At 41.1% G+C, this 24,361-nt stretch overlaps 1 protein-coding gene across 1 annotated transcript in view; it reads right to left on the minus strand.

The window, feature by feature from the left end:
- Positions 1–13,933, minus strand: part of phlpp2 (PH domain and leucine rich repeat protein phosphatase 2) — a 214,526-nt gene extending 200,593 nt beyond the window's left edge. Inside the window, exons 1-2 of the mRNA XM_070896972.1 lie at positions 13,573–13,933; positions 10,265–10,578 (exon numbers count right to left, since the gene is read on the minus strand). Coding sequence (XP_070753073.1) covers positions 10,265–10,578; positions 13,573–13,791 — 533 coding nt within the window. The 5' untranslated portion in view covers positions 13,792–13,933. The remainder of the gene's footprint in view (positions 1–10,264; positions 10,579–13,572) is intronic.
- Between the last annotated feature and the right edge of the window lie 10,428 nt (positions 13,934–24,361).

Here is a 24,361-nt window from a genome sequence, read left to right on the forward strand (position 1 = left end):
ACACAAGGTTCCAATCCCTGATTGCTATCCAGTGATTGCTATAAGAGCATGCGATTACCCAATTGCTTGGTATTAATGGGGTACACCTTGGTGTCTGAACTTGACTGAGTTTTTCAAAGGCATTTGAGTTGGAATATATATTACAGACTTTGATCAATTTTTTGGTTAAGTAATCAATGTTCATTTCTGTTCAGTTGGGTTTCTTGAATTGGTTACAGGAATGTTCTATCACCCACCTATAACCATCACATTGGGAAGTTTACAAGAGACAGTTTCTCAATCCCGGAATTTAACTCAGGATGGGACAGGCGGCAAACCATCCTGACCTCAGCAGCATGCAGCCTAGGCAATTTTAACACCCAGGCCTCATCTGTATGCCCCTGGTCAGCTCCCTGTCCAAAACCAGTAGGAAGCTATAGCTGGTCAGCAGACAGAAGTGCAATGTCTGGCAGCAGAAGGCCGAAGGAATGGACCCCAGCACTCCGTTAAGGTGGGGGGGGGGGGGTTAGCCCGAGGCAGGAGAGGCCTAAAATTTCATTATGGGGTCTGCAGGGGCACTCCTGCTCCTCATGGACCCAACAAGGAAAGATATGTTGTTTTAAAAAGGTTATGATTTACTGCTTTAGCTCTTCTGGTCCCAGCTTCTCTTCCAGCTCAGTTGACCTGAAGTAAAAGCCATAACTACTTTGCCGCTCAAGCCCATGGTTAAAATAGCAATAGGGCTCTGGTGACATCATCGGAGTCTGATCTGCATATCTAAAGAAGGACCCTACGGATTTCCAGAAAGTGTCCTTCTCATCTGCTCAGAAGAGCAGATTAAAATTGAAGACTGGGTAGAAAATGGGACATCAGTGGGTTTGTTTCCTGGGTGATTTCCAACGGGCAGACAAAGTTTAAATTGTTCCTCAAGTATATGTACTCTGTATAAGTACCTTGCTTGAAACTAAATTTAACAATTTCCTTCAGCCTGAAACAATGACAAGTTGGAATTTAGTGGCATTTAAGCATAGATAGGAGGTTATACTAATGGTGGTTATCCGTATGGTCTCTGGTGCATTGTGTTGTGTTTAAAGATACTGCTTTCCCCAGGAAACATCCACCAGTGAATTATCTTGAGAATATTAAACATTAAAAATCAGGTAAAACCAGACTTATGGTTCAGGAATTTAACTCTATTATACAATATTACATTGTTGCCACACTGGAATTTATTACTTGAATAATAATTATGCTTAGACAGACAAACCATGGGAAAAAGCTTTCTTTGCATGTTATTTATAACAATCATAAACATGTTCTTTATTTTTTTTAATCTTATAATTTCATTACACGTGCACAAAGGAAATCCTATTATCCTACCCCATTATATATGAAGGTGAATGCATTAAAAATCTCAATTACTACACTTACTGTTGTCCTCCCCTCCTGAAGGTGCTTACTAATGTTGGGCTATGGTTCAATGATTGTCAGTGGCGTCCCATAACTTATTCAAGTGACCATTCTCGGTATGTGCGGCAAGACAGTAAATGTTAGTAGGCTATTCAACTTGATTGACATCACAGCACACCCAAATCCTGTGCTCGGCTAGCATCCATATTCCAGTCTATCCTGGATAATTATTTTCCTTCTCTCATCCAGCAGTATTCAGGCCAAGTAGATTGCCTCTACTAACACCCTGCTAAATTCAGCATGGAACAGGGATGGCCCTGAACCCTTCCTTGTCTCTATGGCACAGAAGCGCATCGAGCAGTGCACTTACCAACTAAGTCATCAGGGAACCAGATAAGTATTGTATCTTTATTTGTTATCAGCACAAAGTTTTAGCCACTCAATGTTAAACAACCTTAAAATTTTAACTATTGACCAAAGACATTTCACATACTCACAAGAATGGTGTTGAAATAGCGAAGGATGAAGTTGAAAATGACCTAGGTGGCTTATTTCACTCAACTGAAGTGCCCAACTTATGCCAAACAGTAATCAACAAAGCAAATAGAATATCAATCATTATAGCTAGAACAGTAGAATACAAGTCAGTGATAAAACTGTACGTGACTGGTCAAACCGCACCTCGAGTACTGTTTGCAGTTCTGGCCTCCAAGAAATAATGGAGACATTCAAGCCCTGGCGAAGAGCTACAAGGATGATTCCCCAATCTCAGAGATCTGAGTTATGAGGAAAGGCCAGACAAACTTGAGCTTTTCAGCTTTGAAATGAGACGTCTGAAATGTATACAAGATAGTAAACAGTATGGAAAGGACAGAGACAGGCTAAGTGAGTGGGCAAAAATTTGGCAGATGGAGTATAATGTTGGAAAGTGTGAGGTTATGCACTTTGGCAGAAAAAAAACTTGTAGAGCAAGTTATTATTTAAATGGGGGAAGATTGCAAGTGCTGCAGTACAGCGGGACCTGGGCGTATTTGTGCATGAAACACAGAAGGTTAGTATGCAGGTACAGTAAGTGATTGGGAAGGCCAATGGAATCTTGGCCTTAATTGCAAAGGGGATGGAGTATAAAAGCAGGGAAGTTTTGCTACAGGGTATTGGTGAGGCCACACCTGGAATACTGCGTACAGTTTTGGTTTCCATATTGAAGAAAGGATATACTTGTTTTGGAGGCAGTTCAGAGAAGGTTCACTAGGTTGATTCTGGAGATAAGGGGGTTGACTTATGAGGAAAGGTGGAGTAGGTTGGGCTTCTACTCATTGGAATTCAGAGAATGAGAGGTGATCTTATCGAAACGTATGAGATTATGAGGGAGCTTGACAAGGTGGATGCAGAGAGGATGTTTCCACTGATAGGGGAGACTAGAACTAGAGGGCATGATCTTAGAATAAGGGGCCGCCCATTTAAAACTGAGATGAGGAGGAATTTCTTCTCTGAGGGTTGTGAATCTGGAATTCGCTGCCTTGGAGAGCTGTGGAAGCTCATTGAGTAAATTTACTCAGATAGACAGTTTCGTAACCGATAAGGGAATAAGGGGTTATGGGGAACGGGTAGGGAAGTGGACCCGAGTCCATGATCGGATCAGCCATGATCATATTAAATAGCGGAGCAGGCTTGAGGGGCCGTATGGCCTACTCCTGCTCCTAATTCTTATGTTCTTATGTTAAAAGATAAACTTGCAAAATCACTTTAAATTAAATTGCAGGAATAGGACAATGGGTCAAATTAGTTTAGGACTGATATTACAAAGTTTTTCTTCACAGAGTCATCATTACATGAAATGGACTCCTAAATAGAGTAGTGGTGGCAAAAATTCTAGAATCATCCAAGATTTAACATGTTGCTGCAATGGGGGACTTTAGGGTCTGAATGGATGAGCTCAAATGGGCTGAATGGTATTCCTCATCTGTAATTATCTTGTGAACTACCAAATTTAAAATAGCTCATTGCAAACATGTTTAATGTATACTAAAACAAATGAATCTCTCAGCTGTCAAAACTGACAATAATTGTGTATTTAGTATTTTACAGAGCTTTAATCACCGAACTCTTTTACATATGCAAATGTTTCTACCACAATTCACCACATTACCCACAGAAAACTTTAACACGTTAAGAATTCATTACAGTAGACCAGCTGTTCAAAAGTAAGGAATAAAATTAACTGCAAGATAACTGCAGAAATTATGATAAGTGCACAAAGTTGGCACATTTACAAGACAGTAAAAATTCTCATGCTGATAAATGTATAGGCTTGCAGTCGCAGCTTTTGCTCAATAGGTCCAAGCTGTACAGTATGTCAATGTATAAGTATTAAAATTATTCAACAACTTGTATTTATATAGTGCCTTTAATTTAGTGAAACGTCCCAAGGTGCTTCACAAGAGTGTTACGAGACAAAAAATTTGACACTAAGCCACATAAATTAGGGCAGGAATCAAGAGCTTGGTCAAAGAGGTAGGTTTTAAGAAGCGTCTTGAAGGAGGAAAGAGAGGTAGAGAGGCGGATTAGGCAGGGAATGCCAGTGCTTCGGGCCTAGGCAACAGAAGGCTCAACGACCAATGGTTGAGCGATTATAATCAGGGTTGCACTGGAGCTGTGCAGTGACTAGTGGGGTGCCGCAAGGCACAGTGCTGGGATCCCAGCTATTTACAATGTACATTAATGATTTAGATGAAGGAATTGAGTGTAATATCTCCAAGTTTGCAGATGACACTAAGCTGGGTGGCGGTGTGAGCTGTGAGGAGGTCGCCAAGAGGCTGCAGGGTGATTTGGACAGGTTAGGTGAGTGGGCAAATGCATGGCAGATGCAAAAAAATGTGGATAAATGTGAGGTTATCCACTTTGGGGGCAAAAACACGAAAGCAGAATATTATCTGAATGGCGACAGATTAGGAAAAGGGGAGGTGCAACGAGACCTGGGTGTCATGGTACATCAGTCATTCAAAGTTGGCATGCAGGTACAGCAGGCGGTGAAGGCGGCAAATGGTATGTTATCCTTCATAGCTAGGGGATTTGAGTATAGGAGCAGGGAGGTCTTACTACAGTTGTACAGGGCCTTGGTGAGGCCTCACCTGGAATAGCGTGTTCAGTTTTGGTCTCCTAATCTGAGGAAGGACATTCTTGCTATTGAGGGAGTGCAACGAAGGTTCACCAGACTGATTCCCGGGATGGCAGGACTGACATATGAGGAGAGACTGGATCGATTAGGCCTGTATTCACTGGAGTTTCGAAGAATGAGGGGATCTCATTAGAAACATATAAAATTCTGACGGGACTGGACAGGTTAGATGCAGGAAGAATGTTCCCGATGATGGTGAAGTCCAGAACCAGGGGACACAGTCAAGGATAAGGGGTAAGCCATTTAGGGCTGAGATGAGGAGAAACTTCTTCACTCAGAGTTGTTAACCTGTGGAATTCTCTACTGCAGAGAGTTGTTGATGCCAGTTCATTCGAGTTAGATGTGGCCCTTACGACTAAAGGGATCAAGGGTTATGGAGAGAAAGTGGGAAAGGGGTACTGAGGTGAATGATCAGCCATGATCTTATTGAATGGTTGTGCAGGCTCGAAGGGCCGAATGGCCTACTCCTGCACCTATTTTCTATGTTTCTATCTGAGCAGCAAAAAGTGACAGTTTAAAGCCAGAATCCAAGGACAAAAATCACAACCAAGTTATTAGTTACGTCACACAGGAAGTAGTGAAAAAAATGCCCAATACACTCACTAGATTTCCATGGAGAACAGAGAAGGATCAAGGCAGTATGTAAAAAACAAAGAGCATGATTGCAACAAAAAATAAATCAGACTATGTATCTGGACTTAAAAAGTGACGGGGACCAAAACCGGTCGAGCTCGAACTGACATGTTCAGAAATCTGGGAGATTTCCCAGGATTAAGAAAGGGTTAAAAGACCTATCTGGAAACCAGCAAGATTAACATGTATTGTAGGGAGACTTTAAAACCAATCTGGAGATCCCCTGGGTGAACACTTGGAAAAGCATAACTTGTTTAAAAGGACAGGCAGCAAGAATACAGGAAAGAGAGATCATGCTTAAGGACCTAGTAGATTTTTCAAAAACATTACTGAAATGAAGTTGATATTATACACAGATTTTCAAAAATCTTTTGACAAGATTCTACATCTGAAATTAATGGCTACAGAAAAGAATCACATAGTGGGAAGAGTAGACAGAAAATTGGCTTAAAAATAGGAAACACTGAGTAGCCATGAATTGGAATTTCTCAAAGGCTGGAAAAAGTTGGCGAGTAGCTCAGAAGTCAGTCTTAGAACCCTTGCGATCATCAAAAAGTATAATTTCAAGGAAAGTGTAATAAGCAAAATCTCCATGTTGGAAAATGGAATATTCGGAGGCAGAGCAAATAATGAGTTATAATGCAACCATATTGCATTGTATACAATCCAGCCAAAAGGAGTTGATGCAATTCAATATGGATAAGTGTAAAATAATTAGTATGGGACAAGTAACAGTTAAAAAAAAGTTAGTTATTTAGGAAGAAGCGAAGTCAGGTAGAAATTGTCACTTAAAAAAAGAGAGAGTTGTGGAATAAGTTACCAGGGAAAGCCTTGGAAGTAAACAATGCTCAAGAGGTAAGAAGGCATTGAGGGATAGTGTGTGAAGCCAGATAGGTGGGTTTGAGCTACGAAAAAGCAACAGGACTTATTCAGATACATTAGTCCTTTCTTATTGTCAAAATATCTTGTATTCTGAATAAATTTGCAATGGTACTTTTATTCTTGGAACATTTTGGATATCAGTTTCCTTCTACATTTTTTTCCTTCTCGCATTTCCAATAACTCCATTTAGGGTTAGGATTGTTAGTTGCACTCATAAGGCTGATGCCAACATGGTCGGGCATTGGCACAGCATGTTACCTACATATTGTGAAATGCTACTGTATGTATAAATTGTGTTTTCTGTCACCTAATGCAGTTGTATTCTGTATTTGCTTGAAATAATTGTATTGCTTAAAACGAGTTGTGAACTGCCAAAATGAATGTTTGAACTCTGCAGTCAATCATTCATATCAGGATGACTTTTTCTTATGCGTAAAAACTTATAACTAGTACCTTTGAACTGTCAGACAATAATCCACCAAAGTGGTAATAAGCAAAAGAACCTTGCGGATGGTTAACACAGGATAAGGAAGAAAACTGATAAGCAAAATGGCCTTGAGGATGGTTCAAAATAAGATAAGGAAGAAAACTGGTCATAAACAAGTGGGTAATAAAAGTCTGAGCAGAATAGGTAAAGTTATTGTCGCCAGACAAGGGAAGCCTGTGGTAGGCCAGAAATGTCAAGTCAGGTTGTCAACCTGGATGAGGAACTGAAAATCAAAGTTATTGTGCGGGTATACAGACCCAGATGATGCTCGGAAGGGCAGGATTTTGAAGGTTATCTAATAATAATACTGCATTATGAATTGTAGAAACAATAAATAAATCGTGCAGAATTTAAGTCAGTGATGTCTGCTTCCCAACTCAGTCACATTGAAATCTAAACAGGCCGACATATATTAATCTACAGTTTGGGCAACTGTAGATATTATAAATCAAGATAGGCTCTAATTAACTTGGACTAAACAGTACAATATACATATAGCTTACATTATGGAGCAGTAGGACTTTGGACCATGACCATGACTGAATTTTAAGAAGCCGTATCATATATTCCACAGAAGAAATTTAAAAAGTCAGTAATAAAGCAAGATAAACAGATTTATTTTGAGTAAATAATAAAGAAATATGCCGGTGGTAACAGATCATAGGTGTTTTAATGCATGAATCTCAAAAAAAAGTCCATGATCAATACCAAGAAGCTAAAGTGAAAGCAAATAAGAGTACAGGTTGAACCTCCCTTATCCAGAACTCCCTTATCCGGAACCACCCCTCGTCGAGAACCATTCCCAGCCACCGGGTGGTGCATGCGCAGAACTCCGACATGAACAAATTGAAGTCCTTCCTTGCTGCCGACTCCCACAATCGCTGGCCTGACGCCGCAATCCACCGCCGTCCCCCCCCCCACCCCACCCCCAATGATCTCTCTGCCGCACTCCCAGCCCCAAGATCCCCTTGCTCAGTACCTGTACCATCCAATTTAACGTGATCACCCCTCATCCGGAAAAATCCCTTATCCAGAAAAGGTCAGGTCCCGAGGGTTCTGGATAAGGGAGGTTCAACCTGTATTAGGGATGATCCATTACAAAACAAAAAGCAGTATCCTTGCACAAGACCCAAGTTAAGACCCAACTAGAATATTGTGTCCAGTTTTGGTTGACTCACATTTTGGGAGATTATAGAGGCCCTGGAAAAGGTTCAGAGGAGGCCCACTAGATTAATACATAGTGTAAAAACCCTTAGCTATCGTCAGGGAGCAGGGCCTTTTACTCTTTTAAAAAAAAAACCTTGGGCCTGAAATTGATGGCCCTACCGCCAGGTACTACCGGGTTTTACAGCGGTATTTCCTTGTTTTGGGTAGTCTTCCATTTGTTGGGAGTTTCATCAGGGCCTTACGCCGGCAGTTTCGAAATACCGCTGGGGAGCAGACCGCTGGCGTGCAACGCTGCAAAAACCGCTCCCACCCAAGTTTGGTGGGAGCGGTGCCCCGTACTACTTGGGGGGGGGGGGGGGGGGGGGGGGCGGGGGAACGTCCAGTCGGATCAGCCTTTCGATGGACGGTAGGTATGAAACCCTGCACAAAAAGTAAACTTTTTTTTCCAATTCTTTTGCAGCGATTCAGTGCAAAAGGGTCCTCTGAATGTTTTCCGATGTTTTATTTATTTATCTGCGTTTTTCGCCCTCCCTAGACCGACTCTAGCCTCGGACTTAATTTGACCAGGACCACCGAGAATCCACGTGGAACGCCCATTTTTCCCAACGTGCATTTTTTTCTCTATTTCTTGACCAAAGTTCTGCCCAAAGTACTGTCAGGATCTTAGCGGTCTTTTCGACGGTAAATGGGCGGAACTTGCCTTTGATCAATTTCAGCCCCATAGACTTTGGCAAGACTTGTTTGAAGTATTTAAAATGATGGAGATTAGATGGTGTACAGATGATTTGAATTAGATAAGTTAGGATGAATGGGGCCGGGGGGGCGGGGGGGGGGGTGGCGTTGAAACATGTGCATAAAGCTAAGTTAGATGTCAGAAGATTTTTCTTTTGCAAGGGTCACTGACTCGTGGAATAAATTTTCGGCTTGTGCAATGATTGCAGATTCACTGCAAGCGTTCAAAAGGGAGCTACAATTTGTGAGGAGGCGGATATTGCTGCGTACAAAAGATAGGTGGGATGTTTGGTGATGTACTTCGTGGTCACCATTATTACATGGAACTTGCAAAGAGGAATTTCTCAATTCTTTTGTCCCTAAATTGGCTGAGTTTTTAAAAAATTTGCCTCTTCCAGGATATTACATGGCTGTTGGTGAGTGGGAAACATTGGGGTCATTTTGCCTAGTTGCAACACAGCTGATTGGGACAGACTCTATGGAGCAGCTAGTCTTTTTCTGTACATATGTTTCGTACACTGCGTGCCTACAGTATGCTCAACATTCTTTTGCTAGACACATGTACCAAGACGACAAACATAAGACACGGTCATCCTTCTTCAATCCGTTCCTACCTCCCAAATATGTTTATATTAGTTGAATGGGAAAGTTTTTCTTTAATTACTAGTTCAAATTCCTAGTGGTGCTTTAGCTTTCTACACTTTTCCATTAATACCAGCAAATATGTGGAGACAAATTCAGCAGGTCGCCACTCACCATTTTGAAATTAAAATATTAGATACCAAATCAACATGGAGGCACAATGCGCTAAAACACGAAAGCAGAGCACCATAGCAGTGAGAAAAGTAAATTCAATCCTCCATGCCACTAAGTTGTTGATCTCAGCCATCCGGCTGCGGGGAGATCAGGAGCCTCATTGTGATGTGCGAGAGAGAGAGAGAGAGAGAGAGAGAGAGAGAGAGAGTACAGCAACTCGCCAAGGCTTCTTCAACAATATCTCATTGTGGTTATGCAAGTATTATACAAAAATAGGGTTAGAATGGATGAATTTAAGAGGAGGACTGAATTACATCTGTGAGCCCGGATTCAATGATTCCACATCCTCTAAACCGACTTCATCTGAACTTGGTCCCGACTCCCCACATGCAATGATCAACTAGTAGGATGAATTTTGGTGATAAGTTTAACTACTTTCCATTTTGTTTTCTATGTTTTGAGCAATTCATTTAAAAGTGGACAACATGGAGCAATTACAAAGCCCGATTGAAAGAGGAAGCTGATCCTTGCATTTTGAAAAACATTTACAGCACATTGTTGCCAGCATCACTAACATCTACTGCAGTAATATAAAGGAGGCTGTGCTGCTATCTCCAAAGGCAACGAAGCACCTAAAGAAGTGGTTTATCATCACCTTTAGGAAGAAGTTTAAATAATGCCGTGGATGTAGAGGTTGCCATATTACATTATTTGGAACTACCTATCAAATTTTGAGAGACAATAGGAGCGCAATTTTAAGTTACATGCTTAGGTCATTTAAATCCTCTTGTATCATAAATATATCACAAGCATCTCGGTGATTATTAACTTTTATTCTGTCAACATGCTATCCACTCAAAAAACCTTTCCCCTTACATCATTTTGTAGGGCTGTGACTTTGACTGGTCACCCAAATGTCATCGCTGGATTGCTCTGAATAAGCTACCAGCATTTAACATTTAATACTGTAAAAGTACACATGGTAAAGTCCAGTGAGCTCCCTACAGACAAGTAGTATTTCTTTTGGTGGTTGTTCCTACCTGATGAGATCGCCATGAAGCTGCAGATAGAGGTCATCCCTATCCTGAGTACACAGCTCTGCTGTAGTGGTTTCAGTACTGCAGAGTATCAGCTGCAGGTCCGGGCCAGATGATGATGAGGAAGAGCATGATAGGGATGACAGTAATGCACCCGAGGAAGAGATGGAGGAAGAAACATTCGCCGGCACCATCTCCTTTCCATGAATATATACACATCCCTTTCGTACGTCCCCTTTGAGCCACTCTCTCTCTCGTACACCCAGACTACTCTTCCTTCCAAGGCAACTCCTGCTGGCATTGCGCTTCATGTTCCTCTATGAAAGGAAAGATTGATAAAATGTATCAGAATGTGTCTGAGCAAACATTTATCCAAAGCTCAGGTTTCTAAGCTAAACTAAAGCACAGATGGAAATAGTAATGTTAGGGTGCTTGAAGCATGTGCCAAATAAGATAGGCTACATTACACACATTTGTGAAACCAAAAGTATGCTGCACCAGTAGTAAAGGCCTTAAATAATGCTGATTTAAAAAATACTTACTGAACAACAGACCAAGTGGCATAAAATGCACATAAGCTGCAACATAAAATTATTTATTTTTTAAAAAATTGAATTTGGGGAGACAAAGATGAGAGGACGAAAGAACCAGCTTTCAGGAGTTGCGAATCAAGTTATGTATTTTATACTACTGATATTATTTAAAGAATTTTCAGTACACCCCAAACATTATACAATCACATCTTCCAATGCTCGATGTTGGGATCTACAAACCTATTTTATTTGTCCACACTGTAGATTTGCTAAATTACATTTTTCTTTATTCCAGAAAATTCACTTCAGGGACATGTAAAAATTTTAATTGCCCCATTTAAAACCAAAAACATTTGGACAAAAAAAATGTCTTTTTTCATACAAAACTAAGTTTTTTTTAAAAAAGTACTCCTGGGGGAAAATGAAACCTTGGTAGTAATTAAAACACAGTAATTTGCACTCCCAAAATGCACTGAAGTGCGACAAAATAACAACATGTCTCACTGGCAGAACAGGGTTATAAATCCCCAAGAATGTCAATCTGTATTGAGTTGAGAGTAAATGTATCAAACTGTAAATGAACACTAGCATTTAAAAAGGGTAAAATTATCCAGGGAAAACATCTTGCAAGGTTTTTTTCTGGGGCTGAGAAAACTAGGTGCTGCATATTGTTCAAAATGGATCACTGGATCAAATGTATTTGCTACAATAAATCTCATACTTCTGATAAAATTAAAGTTTGAATGTTGCAGAGCAATGAAATTTTATTACAGCGTAATAGTCAGTAAAGCTGCCAATTCTACAGAATTTCAATCTATCCACAAAATTCCAGAAAGATGAAAGTGTTCCTTTAAATTAAAACCCATCACCCATGGCATAATGACCTATATTGAAATAAATGCAAAGCACATTATACTTCACAAGGACATTAAAGGTGCATTTTAGACTGCTCAGCTATTACTTTCTGCAGTAATAGCTAGCCAAATTCAGCAGCCTAAAGCACTTGGTAAGGCAACTGTCTATATAAACTTTTGAGGCAACTTGTTGGCCATTCTGTGATTGTCATATTCTAGCTATCTCATTAGAAACTAGTAAATCATATGATCAATTCATAAGTGTCACTTTATGGGGATCTCACTGATCAAAGGTAATGTGGCAGTTGACGATTCAGTGATGAAGTGACGAGGTTCCGTTTCAATGCCAGTAAAGGCAGGCAGTGGATTTCAGTTTATAAAACAACCACTTGCACAAATTCTCAGAAATCTAAAATTCAGTACGTGTCAGAATTAAGTCAATGATGAACAGTGTTGATATTATAAGCCATCCTCCCCAATGCCAGGAATCCCTACCATTTTCACAAATGTAATATAGTACAAAAGCAAAATGCTGCGGGTGTTGGAATTAAAACAGAAAAGGCTGGAAATCTTAGGTCAGGCAGCATCTGTGGAGAGAAAGCAGAGTTAACGTTTCAAGTCGATGACGCTTCGTCAGATATGTAATATAGTGGTAGAAAGCATGCTAATTACTCAAGGCTTGTTGTGTTACACAGAAAAAGACACAAAAATGAAGAAACAAGCTCTAATAGAACAGGAAAGCTGTGATTAACAGCAGGCCTGGGCAGATAGGGAGTGAGGGAGGGGATAGCAGTCTAGCACCAGCCTTTGAGCCACAAGCAACACCATAGGATATTCCATAGTAGTACAAATCTTCAAAACAATTACATTCTGGGTTTTAACAAAATAGTCCAATTACTATATAGATTGATTCACTCTAATCACCTTGCTACCCCACCAAACCCAAGCTTTAATATGTACTTTTCAAGTCACCTACAAATCATGGACGACACGTGTCCATCTTTCTCTTAAAAGGACACAATGAGTGAATGAGCTTTAAATAACCAACCTCTTACAAAACAACATTATATAACCAAGAGGCCAATGCTACTGGGTGAAAGGCAAAAAAAACTGTCACTCTGCCTACCACAGACTTAGTGAGAACAAGAAATCAGTTAAGAGTATCTAGTCACAAGGCGTGCTGATGGAACAGAACATGCAGCGAATTTGACTCGCCACTTTCATTTTTTGTGCCTCATTTTAGAAGGCCATCACCCCCATTTCAAACACCAATTAAAGCTTCAGTCATAAAATATATTAAAATGTTTTAATGGTATTGATGAATAACATTTTTAAGTCACATGAAACACCCATTACTTCACACTTTCTGCATCTGATGATCGAGCCACTGGTAGTTCCTATAGGTTTCGCTGTTCAGCAAGATATTAGACCACATATGAGGATGGTGCAACTCATAACAGAAAGTAGACGAGAGACACAACATTTTACAACTATTTACCTTCAATTTGTGTTACTATAATTATTTTACAATATGCGGACTACATAAATTAACTGTAAAGACCAGCTTTGTAAATATTATAATATGCTGTTTAAAAAATATCTACAAATAGAGTTTCTGTATTTCCAATATTATGAGCATTAACAGTTAAATTAAAGGTAGCGCGACAATGAAATTCCACTGCGTTTACTCTGCTCAAAGACGGGAAAAGCTGATCACCTGGAATCCGCTGCGTTGAAAATCTCAATGTTTCAGTACGTCAAATCTATGTTCTTAAATTACTAATTAAGCTAATCAGACTCAATAAACAACTTTTGGGGTAATATATTAAATTGGAGAAGCAGCGTCACTTAAAAATTCATCATTAAGGATTCGAACAAGTATTCTTCAGAGGTCAATTCATATCCGCCAGACTGTGAAGCGTACCTTTAAGACGCGCACTCCCCTCCCTGCAACCGCCGAGCTCGAGCCGCATCCGGGGACGGGCTTCGGCTGAGGGGAGACCGACTCCACCGTCACTGCGGCGCCGGCAACCGGGGCGCTTGCTAACTGGCACTTGGGCTCCACACCGCCAGCCAGCCCCACCGTGCAGGGAGCTCGCTTTCCCGCCTCCGTCTCCGCTGCCGGGAATGTTACCTCAGCCATTGCCGTTAAAGCCGCATCCAAAACAAATTGACTGACAAAAAAAAATAGTAGCCAGGAACGTCAAGGGAGTGGGGGGGGAGAGGAATCTGATGTAAGGCAGGCTCTTGGTGGTCTTCAGCTTTCGCCCGTCGCCATGATGATAGCGCTGTGCCGGAGAGAGGCGGTCGCGACGCTTCAGTGGGACTTACGCTCATCTGCATATTCCTCATGCATTATTCATCAACCCGTGCGTCATTTGCATAGTAACGCTCGGTATTATTCATGTCCTACGTTTACTGCGTCATACAAACTAGGCGCACAGAATACCCCGAAACTGAGTGAGCAATGGAATAATGTCCAGGATATAGTTTACTAGTGTAGTATGTTGACTACATGCATTCAGTTTCATCAATATTTAGGTATAAAAGCCAGTTGTAGGGACTCTTGGTATGTGAGGAATTTTCTGTTGAAACCAAAGTGCACCAAAAACTTGGTTGAGATATGGTTGCAAGTGCTCTATGTTGAGCACTAAGACATGTTTCAACGCTGAGATTTTTTTTTGCGAATTGGTTTTCAGATTTATATTTATTGTTGGTGTACTTATAATCGTTTATGAAATCTGTAGTGAAAAATATGTTCTCCAAGTTAATGACATCACGCCACCAATTACATTATTGTGCATTTTTTTGCTTTTACACCTGGATGCTTAGCTTCCAAGCGACAGCAGACTTTGGAATAAAACTGGTCATCGCACTGATTAATACGGGATATATGTATGAATGGTTTGCAAATCTGTTTAATCTAACTTTGCATTTGGTAATTTGAGGGTCCTGAACATCGTGCTCAATTTGTAAATGCTAAAACTGCATTATAAAAAATGTTCTTTTTCTGCCATTTTGTAGAGATTAGTACAAATCAGTTGGAGTGAGCACTTCCCCGGACTTCACATTGTTACTTACAGTATTGTCAGCAGATATGAAACACTTAAAGAACAATGGCCCGGAAATTGCGGTCAGCAGCGAAGCATAGCCACGAAGTACGCTTCGCACAGGGATCTCGCACGCCCTGTGTCAAGAACGTCAGATTTTCCGACCTGCAACTCAAATCAACGAACTGTAACGTCAACAGGCTATCTAAGCAGCTAATCAAAAGGCTGAATTCTCCCCGACAGGAACAAGGCAGTGAGTAAGCTCTTAAAGTTCTAACTTTTCAAAATAGTTAAAGAGAGCAAAGTAAAGATTGGGCCTCTCGTATGGGAAAAGGCAAACCTGAAGTAAAGACGGACAAACTTAAAAAAAGTTAAAACTTTTTTTGGAAAGTTTCTTAAATTTTAATTTTTATTAAAATGGACAAATTTCACACTGTGCAAAATTAAAATTAGTTTTCCAGGCTCTTAACATTTGTTTAACATTAACAACGCTGTCAAAACCCCAGATACACATATCCCTTTGGGTCTAACTTTTAGTGGGGAATTTAACAGTGTACTTACTGCGGAAGAGCTGAAGTTTTCGTCAGTTTCCCTGATTTGGTTGATTACGCAGATTGGCGGTGGGCACAGCACAGCCTGTGTCGGAGCTGTCAGTGACTGACCACAACTTTGGGATTGCCGCCTGCGCACGCGCCAAATCCGATGTTGCGGTCAGTTTCAACGGCAGAATGACGTCAAACGCTGATAATGCGCTCTTCCTGACCACAAATTAAGGGCCATTGTCTCAAATTGACTCAGTTTTCACCAGCATTTCACTTGTAAACTGACACTTTAATGAACCTATACATGTGTAAAATCAAAACCCAATCTGCGCAATGTCTAGGACATTAACATTTAATTAACAGTTGGGTTGGTGTATAGATTCGCTGCTTAATAATAAGTCACGTTAGTAAATGTAAACCCTACAATCCTATTTTAGCTAAATATTTCACTTCTCCACAACTTTTACAACTCCAGTTTTTGTGAATATCGAGTATTTTTGAATTGGGTCCTGGAGGACAGCGAGACCTCTATGTCGCCCATAGTGTTTGATATAGTGCTATTTATCAACTCGATCACTTTATCTGGGTTCCATTGTATTTCTGTGTATATATTAAAGCTTATTAAGTAATCTCTTAAAGTCTTTCTTTAATAAATCAATTTATCTTTGTGTATGTATAATGGTTCAATTGCATCATTTCAACTTCAGTATGAGTTTGAAGGGAAAAGGAAGCTCGAAACACTGGCAAAGAACCCATTTCCATAAGCACTGTTAACATTGGTGTTACCAATGTCAGTTATGATCTTGGGCAACACATAGTAGGACAATGCTATTGAATGTCAGTGTACACAAATAATTTTCGTTTCCATATACTGTGACTCACTTGTCCAATGCTGCCACTGCATTCTGCCCCAAATGCCACTGGAATTCAGTAAAAATTAGGGTAGTTATGGAAAAGGACAAAGGGAGACCAGGAATAAAAGTTCTCAATTGGGGTAAAGCCAATTTTACTGAGCTGAGATGTGATTTGGCCAAAGTGGACTGGAAACGGCTACTTGATGGTAATTCAGTGGGAGGCATTCAAGGAGGAGATCCTGAGGGTACAGAGCAAGTATGTTCCCTTTTTTTTTTTAAAAAGGATGGGGCTAACCAATCTAGAGCCTCCTGGATGTCAAGGGACATGCATGTTAAGATGAAGGGAAAAAAAGGGAAGCTTATGACAGATACCGGGAACTCAACACTGCAGAAACTGTAGAGGAGTATAAGAATTGCAGGGATGCAATTAAAAAGATATCAAGAAAACAAAGAGAGAGCATGAAAGAATGTTGGCAAGTAAAATCGGGGAAACCCAAAGATGTTTTATAAATATATTTAAGAGCAAGAGGATAACTAGAAAAAGATTGGGGCCTATTAGAGACCATAAAGGAAATCTGTGTGTGGAGGCAGAAGACGTGGATAGGATTCTTAATGAATGCTTTGCATCCATTTTCACACGAGAGGGGTAATGCAGACTTTGCAGTGACGGAGGAGGAGTGTGAAATATTAGACAAGATAAATATAGTAAGAGAGGAAGTATTAAGGGGCTTAGCAGCTTTGAAAGTGGATAAATCCCCAGGCCTAGATGAAATGTATCCCAGGCTGTTAAGAGAAGCAAAAGAGGAAATAGCAGAGGCTCCGACCATCATTTTCCAATCCTCTCTGGCTGCAGGTGCAGTGGCAGTGGCAGATGACTAGAGGACTGCTAATGTTCTACTTTTGTATAAAAAGGGAGAAAGGGATAGACCGAGTAATTACAAGCTAGTCAGCTTAACTTCGGTGGTGGGAAAATTATTAGAATAAATTCTGAGGGACAGGATAAATCTTCATTTGGAAAGACATGGATTAATCAAGGACAGTCAGGACGGATTTGTCAAGGGAAGGTTGTGTCTGACTAATTTGATTGAATTTTGAGAGGCGGGTCGATGAAGGCAGTGCATTTGTTGTACTGTCTTCGGATTTTAGCAAAGTTTTTGAAAAGATCCCACATGGCAGACTGGTTACGAAAGTAAATAGCCCATGGGATCCAGGGCAAAGTGGCAAGTTGGATCCAAAATTGGCTCGGAGGCAGGAAGCAGAGGGTAATGGTTGATGGATGTTTTTGTGACTGAAAAGGCTGTATCCAGTGGGGTTCTGCAGGGCTCCATGTTGGGTCCCTTGCTTTTTGTGGTGTGTATATATATATCAATGACTTGGAGTTAAATGTTGGAGGTATGATTAAGAAGTTTGCAGATTACACTAAAATAGGCCGTGTGGTTGATAATGAAGAAGAAAGCTACAACTGCAGGAAGATATCAATGTACTGGTCAGGTGGGCAGAACAGTGACAAATGGAATTCAATCCGGATAAGTGTGAGGTAATACATTTGGGGAGATCTAACAAGGTAAGGGTATACACATTAAATGGTACGATACTGAAAAGTGTAGAGGAACATAGGGACTTTGGAGTGCAGGTTTACAGATCCCTGAAGGTAGCAGGCCAGGTAGATAAGGTGGTTAAGAAGGAAAATGGAATACTTGCCTTTATTAGCCGAGGCATAGAATACAACAGCAAGGAGGTTATGCTTGAACTGTATAAAACATTGGTTAGGCCGCAGCTGGAGTACTGTACTGTGTGCAGTTCTGGTCACCACATTATAGGAAAGATGTGATTGCACTGGAAAGGGTGCAGTGGAGATTTACAAGAATGTTGCTTGGACTGGAGAATTTTGGCTATGAGGAAAGATCGGAGATGCTGGGTCTGTTTTCTTTGAAACAGAGGAAGCTAAGGGGAGACCTGATTGAGGTGTATAAAATTATGAGGGGCTTGGCTAGAGTGGATAAGAAGGACTTGTTTTCCTTGGCAGAGGAGTCAACAACCAGGGGGCATAGATTTAAAGTAGTGGGGGGGAGGTTTAGAGGAGATATGAGGGGGAAATTTCTTCACCCAGAGGGTGGTGGGGGTCTGGAACTCACTGCCTGAAAGGGTGGTAGAGGCAGAAACCTTCACCACATTAATAAAATACTTGGATGTGCACTTAAAGTGCCATAACCGACAGGGCTACGGACCAAGAGCTGGAAAGTGGAATTAGGCTGGATAGCTCTTGGTCGGCCGGCGTGGACATGATGGGCCAAAATGGTCTCCTTCCGTGCTGTAAATTTCAATGATTCTAAATGACCACAAATAAAGCTGATAAGGCTGTAGGGTCATTCCTTTATCATCATTCCCCTACCCAATTCATGTCAAAGTTAAATGTTTTTTGTCTTAAATGTACAGTTTACTTTTTTTTTTTAAATGTAGTTTTGGAAATGGTTTGCTGTGCCTGTTACAGAAAAACTAAATTGGTTATTGGTATCACCTGTACAAGCAGGCAAAAACAGGCATTTTTTCCATGTTCTTGTGTCTCACACCTTCTAAGCAGCAGATCATCAGAAGTTTCAGAAACCATCACAATTTATTAAAAAAGAAAATAAAAAAGGATTTAAAATTTAATTAGTGCTAAAATATCTAAATATATACATGTGCCAACAGGACTGGAATGTATTACACACACAGCATGCCAACAGCATTGAGAGCTGACCTCATGCCATTTTGCAATGTTAGCTCAGTTATTTAGAATATACTTCCTGCCCACATTGATTGAGGTTGATTGAACATGCTTGATGCGAGTAGCAGTGGTTAAAGTGGCATTTCTTAAGAATTTGTCCATTTCCCCATCTTACTTATGTATCCTTGGCTCCTCCCCTGCAACATTTGTCCCGACACTTGAAACATTGAGTTTCATGAAATTATGCTCCCAAGGTCAAATAGCAAGTTACTGACACAACGCAACTGTTTAAAGTACATTCCCAACCTAGAGTCCTTTCTAGCCTCTAGTATTTCTGCATTCCACAGTGCCCCAAACTATGTTCTTCCTTGTCACCATAACTGGTCTATGTCAGGCCCAACCTCCCCACTCATACTAGCTCCTGACCTTAATCTTGCTTGCCAGGTTGCACATAATCCCATTATCCCATTATCCAGTTATTCTTCCCAATTACACATTGCCCCAGTGACCTGGTCACTGTCTACATTTACATAGCCTCGGTATAATCTTTCATGATGCTATTTACAAATTACTCAGGAGTGTAAACACTTTCGAGCTGCAGGAGAAATAGAAAATCAAAAATTATAAAATAAAATATTGTATGCATGGTGTATAAAAATACAATTTGTACATAAATGATATGTAAATACCTTTGAATGTATAATCTAATCTAATTTTCTCATTACAGAGGTAAAGGGTAGCTATTCACAGTGGCAGAAGATGGGTAGTGATGTTCCACAAGGATCAGTGCTGGGACCACTGTTGTTCACAATTTATAGTAACGATTTAGACTTTGGAATCAAAAACATCGTTTCTAAATTTGCAGATGACACCAAATTGGACGAGTCAATAGTGAGGAGGACTGCAACAAATTACAGGAGGACATTAATAAACTTGCAGAATGGCCGTATAATTGGCAAAAGAATTTCAACACCGATAAATGTGTGGTATTACATTTTGGTAGGAAGAATAGGGAGGTCACTTATAACTTCGAGGATGAGTCTGGTTGGGGTAGGTGAGCAAAGGAATCTCTGAGTGCAAATATACAAATCACTAAAAGTAACGATACAGGTTAACAAGGCCATAAAAAAAAGAAAGCCAAGCACTAAGGTTTATTTCTAGAAGGATAGAATTGAAAAGTAATGAAGTTACGCTAAACTTGTATCGAACCTTGGTTAGACCATACTTGGAGTACTGCGACAATTCTGGCCATCATATTATGAAAAGGATATGGGGCACTGGAGTGGGTGCCGAGAAGATTTACAAGGATGATACAAGAAATGCGAGAGTATACCTATCAGGAAAGGATGAACAGGCTGGGTCTCTTTTCGCTTGAAAAGAGAAGGCTGAGGGGTGAGCTAAAAGAGGTCTTTAAAATTATGAAAGGTTTTGATAAAGTAGATACAGAGAGAGTGGGTAGTGATGTTCGATAAGGATCAGTGCTGGGACCACTGTTGTACACAATTGTAGGGAAGAGTATAACTAGATGCTATCAATATAAGATAGTCACTAACAAATCAAGTAGGGAATTCAGAAGAAACTTTTTTACCCAGAGAGTGGTGAGAATGTGGAACTTGCTATCGCAGGGAATAGTTGAAGCAAATTGTATAGATGCATTTAAGGGGAGGCTAGATAAACAAATGAAGGAGAAGGGAATAGAGGGTTATGCTGATAGTTAGATAAGGAAAGAAGGAGCGAGCTTCGAGTGGAGCATAAACGCCAGCATGGACTGGTTGGGCTAATGGCCTGTCTGTGCCATATATCCTATGTAATCCTATCCTTTCTGACGTCACATCCGGAAACACCCGAGCACAGGTTCGGGTATTTCCGGATTTCGGAACATCAGAAAGGTGGGGGGGTGTGCTCGTCAATGAATTGTTCGAGTGTTCGCGCGGGGCCCCGCCACCGTGGAGTTGTTCGCGCGGGGCCCCGCCACTGTGGAGTTGTTCGCGCGGGGCCCCGCCGAAGAGGAGATGTTCGCTCGGGGACCCACCGCCGAGGACCTGATTGGGCGGGGTCCGCCGCCGTGGAGGATTTCCTTGTCTGACCCATGGTAGGTGGGGTCGGGCAGCCAAGGTAAAGGGGAGGGAGGGAGGGGGGCCGGGGCGAGCAAAGTCGGGCCGAGGCGGGGGGATTCCGGATATCGGAACATTTTCTGGTTTCCGGACGACCCCGCCACGGATCGGCCCAGATTCCGGAACATTCTGGATTCTGGAACTCCGGATTTTGGAAGTCGAACCTGTAATTAAGTAAATATTTATTGTATAGACATTTTTACTTCACAATAGCCAAGCTGCAAAATGGATTTAGATACCTACAATGCAAACTGAAACAATATTTAAATGGTGGATATAGACTTAATAGAGGAATAGAAATCCTCCCTGAAGTGGACATGCATTACATGTCAGTCTCCTCAACTGCACAAATGCCTGAGACAACAGAGGACAGTAGGAAGGAGCAGAAGCAAGGCTGTCGTGAGTGGAGCCAAGCTGAGAAGAAATAGCAGCAAGGCTGTTGGGAGCGGATGTTGTGGAAGATGAGATGGCTAAGAAGATTGCAGAATCAGATGAGAAAAGTATTTTCATAAAGATCAAGATTTTCACAAGATCAAAGAGCCAATGAAAATGAAGTACCGAGTGAGTTAAGAACCAGAATAGTCTCCTGGACCATCCTGACCTACATTTAACTCCTGATGCGCAAGATACCCCACAGTCCAACAGTTCTTAAAGAGCTGCTGTGAAAATAGAGAGGGGCATGTGTTTCAGCTTTTTAAAAGTATGTGCGTCAGGAATTAAATATATGGATGGCGGGAGAATTATAAGTGCAATTAATGTGACTGTAGTGCCTGATAATCTGTCTGGCATGCCTTCTTTCATCTTGTTCCATTCTAAACATGGAATACAGTATTTAAAGCACATGCAAATCCACTTGCCACTCTCCACAGCTTACACCTAGATGCCTTGTGGCTCCCTAAGCCTGTGGAAGTTGGCACTGCACAAACTTTTTCATGTGCACTCTTTTATCATCACTTTGGGTTCTGCTGAAGTCCTTTAAATGCTTCACTTAGAATTCACTTTCCAGTCATGTATATTAACAAAGTTCAATAAGCATTGAAAAAATAATAAAAATAGTACTAAAAATATACTGTAACAAATACTGTTTGCAAGAACAAAAAACATTGTGCATTTTGTCTTCAAAGTTCATTTTCAATCACTGCACAAAAGCTGCAAAATTACACCATTTTAATATTTTTGCAAGAGTTCTGCAGCTTTACTAAGGCTATGGCATTATGTGTGTGCAACCACTCGAGCACATAAAATGCTGTAATCTGAAAAATCATGGGCAGAAAGAATTGGGCACAAACATTACCCAAGGCCCATTTTCCCAATATTTTGATTCCTGTGACTTTACATCGACACAACTGAGTGCAAAATCTATCCAATTAAGCCATCAGAAAAATGACAGGAATACAAAAGCAAGATACTGTGGATGCTGGAAATCTGAACTAACAGAAAATGCTGTAAATACCCAGTCGGTCAAGCAGCATCTGAGGAGAGAGAAACAAAATTAACCTTTCAGGTCGATGACCTTTGAGGTTAGAGATGTAACAGGTTTTAAGCAAGTACAGATGCAGGGAAAGGGGGGAGGTGAGGAAAGAACCAAAGTGGAGGTATGTGATAAGGTAGAAGGCAGGAGAGATTAGATGACAGAAGGGATGATGGTGCAAGGCGAAAGGAAATGTTTCTCATGAAGGGTCATCGACCTGAAACATTTAACTCTGTTTTTCTCTCCACAGATGCTGCCTGACCCGCTGCGATTTCCAGCATTTTCTGTTTTTATTTCAGATTCCAGCATTCGCAGTATTTGCTTTTGTGTTATGGAAAAGAGATGGTATTGGGACAAGTAAAGAAACAAAAGATAGATCTAGAGGTGTAAATGGGAGGCTCTGGAATTTCCTCCATTATAAGGATATACATGGCAATGCCCATAAAGATCCCAATGACACAAGGGAAACAAAAGATTTATCTGTCTAAAACTGCTGAAAGGTAAATTACAGAAACCTCTTAGTTGCACAGCTATGAAAATCTAGTCGTGTCAGACAAAACCGGCGGTGGCTGCAGTGTGTACCATCTAAAAGATGCACTTAGGCAATTCGCCAAAGCTTCTTCAACAACACCAGTGACCTCTACCACTGAGAAAGACAAGGGCAGCAGGCATATTGGAACACCACCACCTCCAAGTTCCCTTCCAGGTCACACACCTTCATGACTTGGAAATAGATCGCCATTCCTTCATCGTCGCTGGGTCAAAATTCTGGAACTTCCCACCTAACAGCACTGTGGGAGCACCTTCACCACAGGGACTCCAGTAGTTCACCATCACCTTCTCAAATGCAATTAGGAATGGGCAATAAATGCTGGTCTTGCCAGCAACATCCACATCCCGTGAATGAATTTAAAAAAAAGACAAATCTGATGTTTCAGACAAAGCTTGGCGACATTCAAAGCATGTGAAGTCAATAACTTCCTGGGTTGACAAGTTGAGGGGTACAAACTGAAAAAAAAATATTATACAGGAGCCACTCAGGCTCCATCATCCCCTTTTCAGGATTAAAGTAAAAGTATATTTGAATGTTACAGGCGTGGTATTGTAGATCACTAAAATAAAGATAAGTAGCACACTCACTTTATAATCAAGGTCACGGATTTAGAAGGGCCTGTATTTTGCAGTCCCTTTGGCTGCGTACGTGGTGCGTAAGGGCCACGCAAATTCCCGTTTTTTGCGCACAAGGCTCATGCGTAAAAACCCGGAACTTGTGATCTGTCAAGAATCTTCTTGACAAATCCAACGCATCCCCGGGAAAAGGGCATCTGCAGGCATAGAGTTAGGCTGTTTGCTCAACTACTGCACAGCGAATGCCCGTGAAATTCTTACGCCTGGTCAAAGCAGGCATAAGGCCTGCTTTTGCCAGCATAAGAGTTTAAAGGCGAGAACCTCCACTTTTTTTGCATGTTTAACGCCCATTTAACACACATTTTACCGCTGAAATGATGTATAACGCCCATATATCGCCCATTTTGGCACAAAATGGAAACTGACGGGCATTTTTTGGAAACTTAGCGGCGAGTGTTACTTTCCTCGTGCTTAACGCCGGGATAAAATATTACTGCCCGCCCACTTTTGTTGGGCTGAATCATCAGAATGGGCGAAATCAACGGCCATAAAATCACTCAGCATTACTTTCTGCACAGAATTAATGCTGAGATTCAATAATACCGCCCGCCCACTTTTTTTTGTCGTAAAGAGCACATCTGGTGAAACTAACGCCCGGGATATCGCCCACCGTCACACACATATCGGCCACAATATCGCTCGTCCAAAAAAATGGCCAGAAAATGTGGAACTGTTCTGAACAAACGCCAGCGGTGTGACTGGCATTTTAAAAATCCCACTCTTACAGGAGGAGCAGATATCTGAACGATTTGCCTGAAAGAGCGGTGATGTGAGTGACAATGCTGAC

The sequence above is a fragment of the Pristiophorus japonicus genome, chromosome 13 (assembly GCF_044704955.1).
Source record: "Pristiophorus japonicus isolate sPriJap1 chromosome 13, sPriJap1.hap1, whole genome shotgun sequence".
NCBI classification, from domain to species: domain Eukaryota; kingdom Metazoa; phylum Chordata; class Chondrichthyes; family Pristiophoridae; genus Pristiophorus; species Pristiophorus japonicus.